This window comes from Amia ocellicauda, chromosome 7 (genome assembly GCF_036373705.1).
Source record: "Amia ocellicauda isolate fAmiCal2 chromosome 7, fAmiCal2.hap1, whole genome shotgun sequence".
NCBI classification, from domain to species: Eukaryota; Metazoa; Chordata; class Actinopteri; order Amiiformes; family Amiidae; genus Amia; species Amia ocellicauda.
In genome coordinates, this window is record NC_089856.1 from 30,861,256 (window position 1) to 30,877,701 (window position 16,446).

Consider the following 16,446-nt stretch of genomic DNA (forward strand, 5'->3'; position numbering starts at 1 on the left):
TCTTACAGCTCTTCTCACTCTCTCTCTTTCCGTCCCTCCTCTCTCTGCCTTCCTTTGTGTGTGTGGTGTGCAGGTGAAGACCCTTGACAATGAGAACGCGCAGCGCAGCCGAGAGCTGAGTGAGCTGCAGACCCGTGTGTCTCAGGAAGAGCAGAGAGAGGAGGAGACGCGCCGAGAGGCCTTCACTCTGAAGCAGAGGGTCCTCGAGAGCGAGGCCAGCAAGGAGGCTGCCTTAAAGGAGGTGAGGCCTGTTCCTGTTTCTTCCACCTGTTCTGAAACCAAGATCATGTGACATGCATGCAATGCTTGCTTGTCAAAGTTGTTCCAGGACAAGAATTGCTTCCCCATTTTATAAAAAAAAAAAATCTCTAAGCTGAATATCTAGCATAAGACAACACTACTGTAGAATGTCCTGATAATAGATATATATATTTATTCCCCATAACTTTAAATAAATTAAGCTGGTGTTTGTTTAGAGATAGAGAGGCAGTAGTACTTTGTGCGCTGGAGCAAAAATCTTTCTAAGTCACAGTTAAATTAGTGTGGTAACACCATGTCTACAGCAGACGTTTATAAACCTTCTTCAGCTTCCTGGCATAGATGTGAAAAAATGTGACACCTGAATAACATGAATATGTTAACCACACAGCTAAGTTAAATACATATTTAATTTTAGTGAGAATGCAACAAGTGTCATCAGGAAATCTTGCCAGAGGAAATCTTCTGTAGGCAACTGCGTCAAATATTCAGTTTGAAGCGCACTAAAACGTCACTGACTCATCCATGGCAAACCGGGCACTGGGTGTTGAACCGCGGATCATCAGAGACAGAGGTGTATACAGAGACTATACTGTACTACAGTCAACTGGCAACTGTCTGAACGTAACATGGCACTTCCCTTATTTTCAAAGGTGCACATATTGGAACATATGTGGATAAGAGCATCTGCTAAGAAATAAATAATAATAATACAATAATAATAACATCATTTTAGGTTGCTCTTGGAAGTATATAATATAGATTTAACTATAGATGTAAACCTCAAATCTAAGAACACTTCAGCCGAGTATTTCTTAGGTATTTGTAGGCAATATCCTGGAGTCTGGGTATGGGCTGTCCATGCCCAATAGTCTGCCCACTCTGTGCCCTGACAGGTAGCAGCGCTGCAGAGGCGTGTGGAGGATCTGGGCAGCGAGGAGAGGCAGCGGGTGGAGGAGCTGCAGAGCAGGGCCTCGGAGCTGCAGGAGAGCGAGCGCAGACTCAAGGAGGATGCCGAGGAACTGGAGGGGGCGCTGCAACAGGCAGGCACCCATCTGCGGGAAATAACGCTGAAGCTGAGTGCGGCTGAGGGCAGGGCACAGGGGCTGGAGGAGCAGCTGGGCCAGGCGGAGAGCGCAAGGCGTGATCTGGAGCAGAGACTGGCCAGCCTGTCCTCCGTCCTGCGCCGAACACTGGGGATCAGCCGCACCGGGCGGGCACGGACCCCTGGGCCACGAGGACGCAGCCCTTCACCCAGAAGAGGGCTGTCACCAGTGAAAGGTATTAACCATGGCCTTAGTGAAAGATATAGTACAGCATGCTTCCCACTGCAGAATTGCTTCACATTGCCTGCTGATACTGAGAGAACCCTCACAGTGTCACGACACCTATACAGCATGCTGTCAGCCTCAGCGTCCGTCTCCTCTGTTCCAGGAGGTGACAGCGTGGACGGCCTGCGTAGCTCCACCCCTTGCCGCAGTGTCAGCGGGTCACCTCTACGTGGGGACGACTGGGAGCTGGAGCCGGAGGTGGTCCAAGGAGCCTTGCGGGAGTTTCTGCAGGAACTGAGGGAAACTCAGCGGGATCGGGTTAGTGTGGAGCCATCTGGAGCTCATATACAATGTCCAATGAAACTGGAGTCACTTTATATTAGAGTATGGTGGGATACTGTGCATACACGACATTAAAAGCTTTGTTTTGCTGTACACAGCTCATGAAATGCAATTAAGGTTGCCTCTCACGCAACACAGTGCCCATTGTTGCCGATATGTTTCTGCAAAGGTTTGATATTTGTCATCTGCAGTAACAGTAAATTTAATGCTGTGTTGAATATTGCTAAGGAGGCTTTTGATCTCTGAGCAGGATGAATCTCAGGTCCAGGTGCTGAACCTCTCAAGGAAGATGGGGGAGCTGGAGAGCGAGCGGAACCGAATTAGTACCCGCCTCCAGCAGCTGCAGAAGTGTCTCGTTGAGCTGGAGGATGGTGAGCGGAAAGGGGCATTGGTTTCTCCTGGAGTCAAGGCCATACCCACAAACAAAATGCAGGAGTGTCTTATATATTATGTCATATAGTGTCAGATTTAGGTCGTATTAACATGGGCTGTTGTCCTGTTCCAGAGAAGAGAGGAGCAGATGAGCGGGTCAGCGGGGCCCAGGCGGCCCTCACTGTGCACGAGGAGGCTGTGCGCCGTGGGGACAGAGAGAGGACAGCCCTGGTGGAGCAGGTGGCCCTGCTGGAGCGGAGCCTGCAGGCAGCTGAGGGAGAGAGCAGGACTCTGCAGGTGAGAAGCTGAGCCACCTAGACTGTAGATGTCCTTCAAGTCGGCAATGCTCTTTGCTTGTGAGGATGGGTTCTCAGTTGGATAGATGATGGTCTCTCCGGTCTCAACAGGAGAAACTAGCCCGGATGCAGGCATCGGAGGGCAGGCTGGAGGCGGAGCGGAGGCGGCTGAAAGAGGCGCTGGAGGCCTCGGAGGCACGGGGCACCCGTCTGGAGCTGTCCCAGCGCACTCTGGAGGGGGAGCTGCAGCGGGCACAGATGGTAGTGGGTGAGAGGGAGGCAGAGGTCGCGACGCTGCAGGAGCGGCTGGCTGGGCTGCGCAGGGAGCTGGCGGAGAGCGAGGACCGGGTGGCCGGCCTCAGGGTGAACACGGAGCGGCTGAATGCGATGCTGGCCCGGGCAGAGGAGGGGGAGAGCCAGCTGAAGGACAAGGTGCAGAGCCTCTCCGCGACCTTGAGTGACAGCAGCGCCAGCACTGGGGCCCTGCAGGACCGCGTCTCACAGCTTCAGAAGGGCCTGGCCTCCAGCGAACAGGACCGCCGGATGCTACAGGCAAGATTACAGTGTGCCGGCCTGACACGGAAACTAGTTCTATCTCTAAACATGGAACTTGGTCATGAATTTGAACAGGCTATAAAGACATAAATCCCACAGCACATTTCTGTCGCGATTTGTAAAACACTTTGCTAAAATAATACAAACATTTATTCATGAATTTATCAGCATTGGCATCAATGTTTTTTTTGGGGTTCTTTTTATTGAAAAAGAGCATGACTTTCCTTATCATGGTCTGATTTGTCATCCCCATGCTATTTACTGAAAGTCTTGCCTCTCATAAATTATACTCTTTATGTGACTGCTTTTTAATTTATATTACAGCTACATTACTGCTGTTTTTTTATTTACCTCTGCTGCAATCGTTCCCCCGGAGGACCTCAAGGTCTTGGCAATAAAATGGTCATGCTAGCTCATTAATTTTCCAAGAGTTCCTCAAGAGAGCATTTCAGGCTCAGTTTTGGGGCTGAATTTAAAAACCCAGTGTAAACAAAACTGCATATTATGTTTTCTTTTTTTTTTCCAATTCGTCAAATGATGTCACTAAATTAAAATTAAAAAAACTCTACCCATGTCATTGAGATGTGGCAATTGGGTCTGCCAGGCAGGAAGAGAGACCTGCTGATGCTCTTCCCTTCCTGACTTGGCTGTCTTTCTTTGAGTTTAGGAGCGTTTAGACTCGGCACGGGAGTCGCTGTCGGAGTGTAAGAAGCAGAACCATGTGCTGACAGAGCGGGTCCAGAGCTTACAGCGCACACAGGAGGAGATGGAGCTGAGGAACCGGGAACTGGAGAGCCAGGCCAGGACTCTGCAGGAGGTCAGACTAAGGAGGGGTCGATTTCACTTACAGCACCAAGCACTCTGCCAAGGAGGGGGAATGAGCACATCTGTAGAATGGAAATAAATGAGGATGAGGATACAGGGGGAATGATAACTTGAGTCCTTTGTATATAAACTGTGTTATGAGAAGAAGACGGGGACAAGATGGTACAGAGAGAGAGAGAGAGAGAGAGAGAGAGGGGCAGACCTTTGTGAGGAACGGTGGGAACAAGGTATTTAAAAGTGATGGTAGCTCTCATGCTGTAACTCTCTGGACCTCAGGCTCTGCGACACAGGCAGGGCAGTGAGCAGGATGCCCTGGAGAGCTCTCGGCAGCTGGAGGAGGAGAGACAGGCCCTTCAGGAACGGGTGAGCGCCCTGCAGAGCACTGTTGAGCATCTGGAGAATGAGCGCAATGAGATGGAGAGAGCCATCTCCCGCTTGGACAAAGAAAGGACTGTGCTGAGGAGGACCATGGACAAGGTGACTTCTCACATACATACAGCACTTTGAATTAAGCATGTCTTTCTTTTAAGGTGTGGTATATGAAGTTGTTGCAAAATGGAATCATGCATAGCCTCACCCATATCACACCCATATCTGTGCTACACGATTATACACTGTGACATTTAGGTCTTGAATAAATGGGGCTGTGTTTTTTGGAAGGTGGAACTGCAAAAGCTGAAACATGAGGAGGAGACGGTACGCCTTGGGCGAGAAAAAGAGCAGCTGGACCACACCATGAGCAGCATGGAGGAGGAGCTGGCTGAACTGCAGGCAGAGGTTCAGCAGTTGCAGGTGAGAGTCAGTGAGGCCAACCTTGTCAGTCATTTTCATCCGATATGAATGCATTGCAGCTAGAACCTTTATTTCTGGTGATTCATGGGAGTGAGATGATGCTAATGTGGTCCCTCTGTGGTCACCAGGCACAGATCTCCCAGCTGGAGCGGGCTCATGCACAGCGTCTCCTGGAGATCACCGGCCGCCACAGGCAGGAGATGGAGCTGGAGACAGAGAGGCTGCGTGGGGCCCAGCAGCAGGCTGAGAGAGCCCTGGAGACACGCGAGAGAGCCCACCGCCAGAGAGTGAAGGGCCTGGAGGAGCAGGTGAGAGCCACGGTCCCGAATGTGTCGTCTGAAAGCATTCCTCAATGGGGAATGACGTTGTATTAGGCTTGGTGAAGAGAAAAACATTTCTTTCACCCAACCACGTTTGTTTTATATTTGGCCCCTGCTGAAGTACACCTCACAGTCTTCCTTTCCATCATCAGCTTTCCATTGAACTCCATTGTGTGGACAGTGGCGGTTCTAATATTGTAATATTAGGAGGGCCATACATTTCTTTGCATTGCTGGAGTAGGGGGGTGTTATGTCCGCGACACAAGCGGTGGTGGCTGACTGTGTTTTTTTCCGTGGTGTTGGTGGGGGGGTTGTGCTGCTGACAGTGTTTTGTCCGTGGTGCTAGCAGGGGGATGCTGACGGTGTTTGTCTGTGTTGTCGCGAGGGGGGGGCAGTGGGGGGGCCAGCGATTGTATCAGGGTGGCCGTGGCCCCCCCTGGCCACCCTTTGGAGGCGCCACTGTGTGTGGAGTAGGTAGGGTTAAGTTACATTTGAAAAGCAACTCCAGAACAGCGTCTTTGAACCCTTTTCTCACACGCCCATATTTAAGAAACATGGATTTCATGCAAGTGTTTACAACAGGGCACATTTCTATAGAACAGAAGAAAGCGGCACGCGTAAGACTGGTGCTCTGTGAATAAAGCTGCACTCCATATGGTGGTTAGTTAAATGTGTTTTCTTCACTATTGCACAAACATTTTATACGGAAAGTTAGAAAGACTGAACCCTGTCAACACCTCACTTCCCAAAGCAAAGGGGGAAAAATGAAGACCGACTGGGAATAAGTGATTCTGCTTATCTCCAGCAATACAACTGTCATCCCACTGACCAAATGGCACCAAAGGGAGATTGTTAGTGCTTTAGAATATGAATGAAGTAGTATCACATTCTACTGCTGTGAGAGAGGGAAAATTGGGAATCAAGGCATAGACTCTAGCCAAGTACAAGAATGGGTGGAGTAGCACTACTGTGACTCTTCACAGGAACGCACTTCGGAAATCTCAGATCTGGCCACTCATCAGGGCAAGGAAATCAGGTGGAAAATGAATTGCCACATAGTACATTTGAAAAAGGAAATGTATAAAACAGCTTTGTCTCTACTGTCTCTCTCAGGTGTCCACACTGAAGGAGCAACTGGACCAGGAGATGAGACGTCGACAAGCCTATGTCAGCCAGATCCTCAGACCTGCAATCTAACCTAACTGGGGGAAGATTAGGCTCTGTGACATAATCTGTTCACTAATTGTTATATACTACCTTTCAGAGCCATTTATGACATCGTTACCTGAGGTTTAGTCTTGTATAACTGAGAGTCACTGCAAACCGCAGCTACTACAATACATATCCACAGAGGCTGTGAGAAAGCATTGCACAGATTCCGTTAGCAGAAGAACTGGACGGTCTCAGGGATACACTGAATCATCAAATACTTTAACTTACACCTATCTCTCCCTTTATCCACATGAAAAAATGAGTTATTTGCCAATTGGAACAGTTTAGGGGAAAAAAAAAGAAAAAAAGAGAAAGATGTCATTTCCAGTTCACTATTTTCACACAGTTTGCTACACATTCTTCAAATACAGTTTGTGGTTTTCGTGCATTTAGCTGGCTCCTTTATTCATAGTGACTTTCAAGTGGAATATTTAAAAATGTAATAAAGTGATTAGAATGATATTTAGTAAGAAACAAAATGTCATGCCACAATGTGAACCTTTTTTATTTTCGGCTGCTGTCCACTGTGTTGTATGCCAAAGTGTCAGATTAAACAAAATTTTGCATTTTTGCTCAGGAATTCGGGGGCATAAATCAACTGGGTAATGAAGTTTTTTTTTTTTTTATCACATAATTGTTCAAAAACCACACCATAAGGATCACATTATACTTCCGGAATGTGCTTCACAAATACATCCCTTTACTACAATGCTGATGCATTTTGATCCCCCCCAAGAGTGCAGTTCCATTTTGAGAAGTTTAAATCTCAATTTAAAATGCTGCACAGAGGTTTAGCTGCAATTTAGATACTTCCAACGCGGCATTGCTGTATGTATCTGTGTAGATTGTTATGCAAATGTGATCGGTGATTGCTCTGACTATTTCCTACTGGAACAATTGACTAATTGTTGATTAATTGCAGTTTTACAATTTACAGATTATTTTCTCATTTCATCTGTATTTCTCCCCTGTGACATTTTTTACAATTAATAATTAACTTACTGTGGTAAATGATGTTGAGCGATTTTGATTGTTGCATTCTATCCTGTGTTCTACCTTTGAATTTTAATTGTATCACCTGCGAACATACATAAAATAACAGTAAAAATACAGCAGTACTAGTGTGTGCATTGTAATATACACCGACTCCACACTGTTGTCTTTTTGCCAACTGTTTGTCCCCTTGGGGATTACTAAACCTAATCCATATTAATCAACGTCCAAATACTAGTAAATCAAATTTCAACAATATACCTGTATTTACACCAATGTTGCAGTATGGGGAAGCTTTGGTATGTGTCCCGTCTGCATTTAGTATTGTATTCTATTGGGGTCTTTAAGTACAAAGTAACTTAAAAGAATGTACACATTATATTAAACGTTATTTAGCATATGTGTTTTATATATTGACTGTAAGAAGTCGGCACAAATAATACAAAATTATTTGTATAATAATGTTTTGGTTGTCACTTTTATTATCTTTTGTATACTTTATTTTATACCTTTTTTATACCAACAGCAACAGGTCTTCAAACAGTCCAGAAATCAGATTAGAAAGATGAATTGACCTCTATACAAACATATCTGATGGGGGTTCAATAGCTGTGAGGCTTGAGAGGGTTATTTGGGATATTTTTGTCATTATTGTTTCCCGGTCTGTATTGCTAGTTCTGACCTGAGTGGCCAGTTGTTTTCTCTGGTCTAGTTTATTCAGATGCTTTCCTTCTTCAGTGTATTTCATAGTTCCCTTTCCTTCTAATGTGATTCAAAATGAACTACTGTGAACTTCAAACAAAATAAAGATCTTGATGCACAAACTTGTTGGGGTGATTCTATATAAACATTTACTAGTTCTGTCACCAAGTTATGGCATCCATGGCAAGAGGTAAGTGTTTGTGTGGTCTTCCAGGCAACAGTAGGACAGTATCTCCAAATGGGTCAATTTAATTTTGAAGGAACAGAACAGCTCTTTTGTCTGCTTTTGTGGAGACTGGAAATGAATTACTCGCTGAATCACGTTGATATTTTTTCTGATAGTGTTATTCTTTGCAAAAAATAAGTTCAGTTAATATACTCCATGAAAAATAAATAGGGATTAGATGCCTCTGTAGGATATACAGGAAGTGTTTCTGACATCCCTCTCGACTTTTCCCATAATTCTCACACAGGGTTTATAATTAGGGGTTTCTAGGACTGACTTTAAGGTCAACTGCTTTCTTTTTCTAATCTAAATATTTATGTGTTTCTCGATTGTCAGCAGTTTTCGGGAAGTAAATATTCTGCATAACAGCAGTGAATCCAACTGTTCTTTTCTGCGAAGAAGTAGGCTTTGACTACTGGCTATGCTCTGTATGCTGAACCAGAAAGATGAAAGATAGATGTGGCTCTTGAAAGGGTCTACGGAGTTATAGTCAGATCAAAGGGATGTATTCTTCATTCATGCTTTGGACTAAGCCTAGGGAAACCTGTTTTAAATTTATTACGTTTTTACTTTTTTCTTTTTTGAAGGGGTTGTGTGTGTGGGGGGGGGGTGTTTAACAATACTTTTTGTGTGATGATTACTCTTCACATTTGGACTGTTTTGTACTTGAGATTGAAGTCCTAATATAGGTGGAATGTCTTCTGAAACTTCTATTGTGTTGGCTTTTGAATACACAGCATTGTTAACTCTCAGCCTTGATGGTTAGCAAATGTTCTGCTCGTGTTCAGCTGGCAGGATTGTTTAGGTAGCCTCACCAAGGCAAGGGTTAAGAATTAGGGGGAAAGCCTTGTCCGGGTTTCTTTAAAGCAGCTCTTTGATTATCATAGCTCCACCCAGTTGTTATCCAGTTACTGGCCTCTCCTTTGTGATTGGCCTAGAGCATCTAATTATGCAAGGTAGAGAATCCCAGGGGGGGGTGGGGCTGGGACTGAAAGAACTCCTTTGGCAGGCAGAATAGAGCTTTTATTGAGGATATTTCTAAGCTAACCATCAGGGACCAAATAGCTGGATTGTAAAAATTTTCGGAGCTGAATCACTCTGCTCCTTTTTTTTCATTCTTTCCTTCCTTTTCTTTTGCTGAGATCCTGCAAGCTGCAAAGCACACTGAACCAACAGAATGCCAGGAATCTGCCCCCAAGTCTTGGATTATCAGCCTCAGTAGCAGGGGGGACACGCAAGAGAGGGGGGGAAAAACAAAAAACAAAACAAAAACAAAAACAAAAAAAAGAAGGAAAATTTTACTACAGCTGTGAAGGAGGTGGAGGCTGCAGTGCCCCCTCCATCCCTGCTTTCCACCCCCCCCTCCCCTTCCCCCTTCCCCTTAACCCTAAGCCCCTGGAACCCACGTCCACCCCCATACTGCACTGTGGAGATGGGGCTGGCAGCCCTTGTGCCCTGCCTCTGCACTTTGCTCTCCCTGGATCTGCTGACTGTGGTGGAGCTGGCCGTTCCTCTGAAGGAGTTCTACCCCTTCGGCCAGGAGCAGGGGGACTCCCAGACAATCAAGCAGGACGACGGGGGCTCTGGACTGGTGGAGATAGCTGTAGCTTTCCCCTTCTTTGGAGACAGACATACTGGGCTCTATGTGAGTAGAAAGTTCCTTCTCCCAAGATCTTGTCATGTTTAGTTTAGTGTGTGAATGCTTACTAAAGTCTCACCAGCAGCCTAAATCCTAAAACTGAACTGGTTGTACTGGTTCCGCTGAGGTCGGTCTCATACAAAGTACTAGACAGTATAAGTGATTAACTTTCTACTGCTGTAATGTTTGCACTTAAATGTAGTGAGACTTAGCTGCAGCTCCCAGGTGGTGACCTGGACTGTTTTCCTTTTTGAGTTCCAGGTGTCATCTGGGGTAGCATGGCTTTTCAGTGGGACTGTTCAGCTGGTTGTTCTCTGTGTCTGTTGCAGCTGAAAGGAACACAAAGGCTCACTGCATTAACTAAAAAAAAAAAAGCTGCAGAAAAAAGCAAGCTTATCTAGTGGTAAGGTGCCGCTTAGAACTGTGCCTAGTCAATGTCTTTAGAATGAAAAGTGTGATAGTTATGATAGCAGTGCATGCTGAGTCAACACGCATAGGAACGTGCTTGTATTAAGCTTAGGGAAATACGCTTTGATGTCTGCCAAAGTAGTAGAAAGCAAAATTCTAGATATTTGAGACAAGGGCCTGGTAAACTAACACTGTCGATAGTAAGAGTGAATCCCCTTGTGAGGAGTTACACATCTCCTTACAAATGTAAAACACTACATATAAGTAATTTAAATAAATACAAATATAGCATGAGATACAGTCACTAATGTAAATCAGGTTAAGGAGTACAATTGACTTTAATAGTACTACAAAACCTGAAGTAATGAAGTAACAATTTGGCCGATCAACCTCTTTAGTTTAAAGGCAGTTCGGACAGCTGTGAGTTGAATGAAACACATTCTCGGAACAAAGTGTGTGAAGTGGTAATATAGTTCATATGCCGAGAAGTGCAAACAGATTGGCAGATGCTGCACACATAATCTGATACACAGATGATAAGATACTAATGAATGAAGGTCTCACAAATGATAGATGTGAAACGTAGGGAAATAATTAAAAAAATAACTGCGGCCAGCAATATGCGGGTTCAAACAATATCATCAAAGAGTTCCAGCACAATACTGTTTTAAAAAAAACGATTCAGCTGCAGTTTCAATAAGGATACATGCTTTCACAATCAAATTCTTTTTCAAAAGGTGTTGAAGCTTGTTGCCACAGCTGTGGTTTCGATGTCGCAATGAAACCCATTGAGTGTGTTGATTCGGTTTTGCTCTCCTATTTATGAACCCTGCTGTACCGCTTGGCACTGTTTAATGCTGCAAGATAAATCATCACTTTTCTTTCACATAATCATAACAGGACACTCATCCCTCATAAAAGATTGTTACGTCTTGTTTTATCCATGAGCTTCTATTCCCACAGCGAAAAATGTCAAAACATTAATTTAAAGCTGAATATTCATGTCAAGATGTGTTTCCTTTTAATTGCCACCCCTCCCTTCTTTTAAAAATGTGCCTTCCAGAAATGAGTCCAAATGAACAGACACCTTTGTTTCATTTAAAGGGCACTTTGGAATATACCCAAGGTGTCAGCCAGTAGATGTGGTTTTAGTTTGATACACTTCACTCCTGATGGCATTGTGTACCATCACAACCACTTACAAGGATGAATAAAATCTAGCAATATCGTGTCACATTCAGGGCTAGGAAACATGCTTTCACAGCACACTCATCTGCTCTTAGAGTGCCTGGCTACCTCAGATTTATGCCCATTTAGGACCCCAGTGCAGCGTTTTGATGCAGAGTTTTGATGCATTTGTCTCTTGCAGGGTACTAGGTGGCAACAACATAGTATGTGTCTAAGTTAGCTGCAAAGCCATGTTGGTTGGATTTCATTTATGCCCTGTTTCACATACACTAAGCACAGTGTTATCCCTGGTAATTTAAAGATACTTTGAACAGGTGAGGTTTGAATAAGTGAATGCAGAAAAAGAATGAGTCAGCATGTCTAATTTCTCCAGGGAGAGCATTCCAGGCCTCGAGGGCATAGCAACAGAACCAAACGGGTGGACTCCAGCAACCTCCAGCATTCCAAAACCAGCAGCGCAAAGTGCCTTTATAATAGGTGACAGAGAATGGAGCCATTTGAAATAAAAAATGAAGAAAGATGATGCATTGACCAGTGTTAATACTGTGATGTACTTACAATCCAGGAGCACTGTACTTAGCTGATTTAGTCTTAGTGCCAAGTCTAGTTGCAGAATTGAAATCAATGAATTCAATTTTTTTACATAAGCAAAATCTGTGGATCGTACGCCAAATGATTTGCCTGAAGATTTTTTTGGGGGGCCACATACTGTATACAGTATACAGTATGTGCCCCTTCATATAGAGAGGACAGGCTTGTTTATTCTCCTCCTAATAAGGCCACCAATGATGTGTCCTTAAGCAGGACAAAAACTAAAGTACAAATTTTATGTACATTTGAGATTTGTCCCTCTACATTGTCTTCAGTACATGCATGCCTCTTTTAAAATGAATATTAGGAGAAGGCCTGTTTCTCATTGTCTGCCTTGAGTAGACACAGTGGGGTTAACTGCCCCCCCCACCACAGTCATAAACAAACAAACTGTCGCCCACACTCCCACCAACCCACGCGATTTTCACGTTCAGCACTACATGTTTCTGTTGTTTCAACCTCTATGCATTTAAACCTCCTTCTGATTTGGCTTCAGAAACGATGAGGACAAAGTAGCTCTTTTTCCTGATTCCAAGTTTTTGCCGTTTTCGTAGCGCCTTAGTTTATTTTAGAATCCCATTGCTGCGAGGGCTGAGCTTTCCTTTGTTTTGCTTTGTGTTTCTGGGAGTTTTCACATCTCGTCTTAACCTCTTCCCCCCGTTAGATAACAGAGAAGGGGCTTCCCTCTGGAACAAGCAGCTGTTCTGTTTAAGAGGCAAACTATCCATTTAACAGAACACAGACACATCTGTATACTCTCTTTGGAGCTCAAACAATACAACACTGGATTAATGAATCTCCATCGTGGAAGGCTGGATTTTAAAACCACTGGGAAAATGTTTATTTTTTTTGTATTTGATGAATGGGCCCAAGTCAAGAAATCTTTTGCACACCGTTTTTTTATATATTTCAAAACCGTTCTGCCCATATTGAGCCCACATGTCACACCTGAGATACCCTACAGTAGGTTAATGAGCCTATGGAATGCCCAAAATGCAACAGAGTGAATGCCTTTTCCATGAAGTTGGATGTTGAACATATTCACCATCACAGGCTGCTAGTAGTGACTGTTGTTGTCAGGAGAGGAGCAGCATTGCCCCCTGCATTCATTTAGACTCTCAAATCAGTCAATGAAAGGCTGCTGAAAAACCTATTTTTCAAATTGATTTCAGATGACTTCTGCCCATGCATTTCAGACAATGCCCAGTCAAGATAGGTAAATGTTGTGGGAAATTCCAACAGTCATTTATCTTCCAAATGGGTTGCAGCAGTTTAAATATTTTAAATAACATTAACTAGATTCACACTTTAAAGCATAATACCTTAAGCTAAATTATATTTAGGATGAAATAGCTCCCATGAACAAAGATGGCATTGAAACTTTTACTCACAGAATTAGTGTCTAGAAATTTTGCCTAGATTGGAGCTGCATAAATTGTAGTTCTACGTCTGACATTCAGCCTATCGGTGAGTAATCGGTAATCAAACAAAATTTTAAAATGCATCGTAGTTTGAATCTATCTCATCAGTGCTGTGTTATCGTGAAAGTCTGAGGAGCCTACGGTTTAACATTAAAATGAACATCACTGCCAAATATACATGCAGGAAAATACCATTTTGGTTTGAGAAAGCATACAGAAATGTAAATCATAAAACGACATACAGCTTGCATATTGTACAGATTTAATGGCTGTTTTCTGCTTGAGCTGTTTTCAGAGCACTTAAACCGAGGTTTGTTTAACTGTTGAAAGTGAATCTGCAAAGTCATCAGAAACAGCGGCTTTACTACAAGCACAAGAGTTCAGCTCACATTGTAAAGAGCATCGGCTTCAATATGTGTCCACCATCAATGTGTTTTCTTTCAAATAGACTCTTTCTCATTTTAATCTGCAGGTTCAACTGTTCAATATTGTGATGAAGAGGAATTTTCTTAGACGTTTATCTTTTAATTTTGTTTGCTTTAATCTGCTTCATAAAGAATTCTGAGATGACTGAATGAAAGTCCAAGGTGACAGTGCAGGCTGATACAAGGCAGGACCCAGTCTAACCATACCACGTGTCAGATCTTTTTTGGGGGGTTTAATTTAATAATGGGGATGAGCGAGCTGGTCTGTGAAAGCTCCCCTGTGACAGTGAAAGTCTGATGTTTTCCCAAGCTGATCCTTGGGCACCTTTTTTATCCAGGGTTTATTTTGGCCTGAGGTTTCCCAGATGAAAGTTTATTTTAGTCTATAAACTACTTGGCTCCAAAGAAAACTACCCAAGGAAAACCCAGGATATTTCCGTCAAGAATTCCCAAAAAATAACACGCAGCATTTTGCAGTGGAGCTGCACCTCGTGGGCCCATAGAGAGCGGGGGGCAGTGGGCTGGGGGGCTGCTCAGTGGAGTGGACAAACAGGCCATCCTGCATGGGGTCCGACAACAAATGTGGCCACATTCAATTGCTTCAATTCTAACTGTGGTTCTCTTCCCAGATTCATGTTTTAGTAATCTACTTATTTAAAACAAAGATATGCCCATATTATTTCTGTCAGTCAAAACACGTATGCCACAATGTTTAAACATCAACATGGCACCTTCTGAATGGATCCAAATACAGAGCTCAAGTCTCAATATTTTCATAAAAAACCGAAAAATAATAAAATAAAATAAACTCTGGGGTGCATATAAGAGGGTGCAATAAACTTTCTACCTGCTGAGAACAAAATCTGCCCTCAACTGGCCCTCAATTTAAGAATAACTTACACAACCAGTTTTGTTCCCATCAATTAAAAATGTGTAAATGTGTCGTTTGTGGTCTTTTGTACCTGTTTTACATAAACCGTGTTATTGATATTTTTATTCTTTCATTCTATACTTATCATTATCACACAAAGAAAAATATTACATTGATAGCACAGCTAGTTCCTTTTGTAGCTCGTACTTCACGCTGGCACCAGTGCTCTCCAGTGGCCTTGTCTTTCCTGTATTTACGCCCCTATGGTAAATGCAGGAACACACATTTTAGTTGTAGAGATTATAATCAATAACATGTATTATAAGTTGTACAATTAGTGCTAGTATTACAGCCATTATATTTAGGGGAAGGTATGGCCATAAACTTTGTACTAGTTATAACAGATATTGCAGTGTCTGTCTGCATTTAACTCTGTGGCTCTCCCCCTCCCCCCTGCCTCTTCTATCATTGTCTCACATTCCAGAAACTATAATATTAATGGATTTTTTCCTGAATCTATCTGAGGAAAGATTTTCATTGACCAAAGGTGGAAAGCTGGCCATCTGAGGCATTGAGGTATTTCTTAACTTTCTCTACAGATACTGACAAGGTTACTGTAAGACTGTAGTGTCACTAAAAGTGTTTTTTTTTTTTTTTTCTGGTCTTGTTTTTCATAACCCACCTACGACTGTTACAGGTTTTCTCAGTCTGGAAAACATTGGCCAAGACCAGAACACAGTGTTTTCTTAGTAGCAGATGTTAACTACTCTGATTTGTTTTCAGTGAGTTTGGAGTCACACATTCACAAGAGCCATGGGTATACTTACTTAACCAATGACATAAACAGGGCTAAAGGATCATTTAAGCTTTTTTTCAGTGGTTTGTGAAGTGGAACATGTCAGCAGAGTATCCCCAGAATCTCAGCCCTGTAGTGTATAGTGATGATGCTGTCAAAGCCGAGGTTTGTGTTTCATCTGTCATGTTGTATATATGTATATGAGCCATAAAAAAAAAGGAAAAGCACTCTGATTGTTGGAAAGCTCCTCAACCATTTACAGTAAGAGCTGTTTGAAAGCCAACCCAGATTGGTATTCATTCTAATGAGGCTGTTGCTTTTCGAACATCTGGGCTGGAGAAGTGGGCATGTGTAATATGCTTCAGCAAATTGGTGTTGTTCTAGAGCTCCGGTTACTTTGAATTACACCAGCTCAGTTTAATAAAATACTTGGACATTGAGAAAACGGCGCTTTAACTTTTTCCAGATGTTTCAGTGATCTGATAAAAAGCCAAAACATATTCCGGCATTAGTGCATAATCACTAATTTAACTTTCTGAGTGATTTCCTACACTTATTTTACAGTTACGGGTGGGGGGGCTTTAAACCGCCTGCACTGAAATCAAAGGACAGATGGCGTGATATCCGTTTGTGTGATGTAGCAACAGGAAGACAGAGCCATAAAAATGTCACATTGCATATGCGGATTAGTGAATAATAGAAAAAAAGTACCTGCACAGTTACAAACTCCAGTTATGAAAATAAGGCTTTGATTTGGCGGACAAGAGTAACAAACATGTACTGAAAAGTGTAGGTCCTTCACAATGATAGGTTATAGCAGTGCATTTGACATTGGTTGTTGCAGGCCCAAAATGAAATACTGGATTTTGATCAGCAAGAGCTGTGGAGATTGTCTGTTTTTCATTGGTTGGAATGGTCAATTTGCAGGATCCTCTTACCTGTT

General features: G+C 43.3%; 2 protein-coding genes across 2 annotated transcripts in view; both read left to right on the plus strand.

Annotated features, from left to right (window-relative positions):
• crocc2 (ciliary rootlet coiled-coil, rootletin family member 2) overlaps positions 1-8,060 on the plus strand; it is a 34,975-nt gene extending 26,915 nt beyond the window's left edge. The window contains exons 26-36 of the mRNA XM_066709149.1: positions 74-241; positions 1,155-1,539; positions 1,693-1,847; positions 2,122-2,242; positions 2,377-2,540; positions 2,651-3,091; positions 3,762-3,911; positions 4,196-4,396; positions 4,580-4,711; positions 4,840-5,019; positions 6,145-8,060. Of these exons, the coding sequence (XP_066565246.1) occupies positions 74-241; positions 1,155-1,539; positions 1,693-1,847; positions 2,122-2,242; positions 2,377-2,540; positions 2,651-3,091; positions 3,762-3,911; positions 4,196-4,396; positions 4,580-4,711; positions 4,840-5,019; positions 6,145-6,228 (2,181 nt within the window). The 3' untranslated portion in view covers positions 6,229-8,060. The remainder of the gene's footprint in view (positions 1-73; positions 242-1,154; positions 1,540-1,692; positions 1,848-2,121; positions 2,243-2,376; positions 2,541-2,650; positions 3,092-3,761; positions 3,912-4,195; positions 4,397-4,579; positions 4,712-4,839; positions 5,020-6,144) is intronic.
• A 1,467-nt stretch (positions 8,061-9,527) lies between these two features.
• sned1 (sushi, nidogen and EGF-like domains 1) overlaps positions 9,528-16,446 on the plus strand; it is a 34,313-nt gene continuing 27,394 nt past the window's right edge. The window contains exon 1 of the mRNA XM_066709150.1: positions 9,528-9,809. Coding sequence (XP_066565247.1) covers positions 9,597-9,809 — 213 coding nt within the window. The 5' untranslated portion in view covers positions 9,528-9,596. The remainder of the gene's footprint in view (positions 9,810-16,446) is intronic.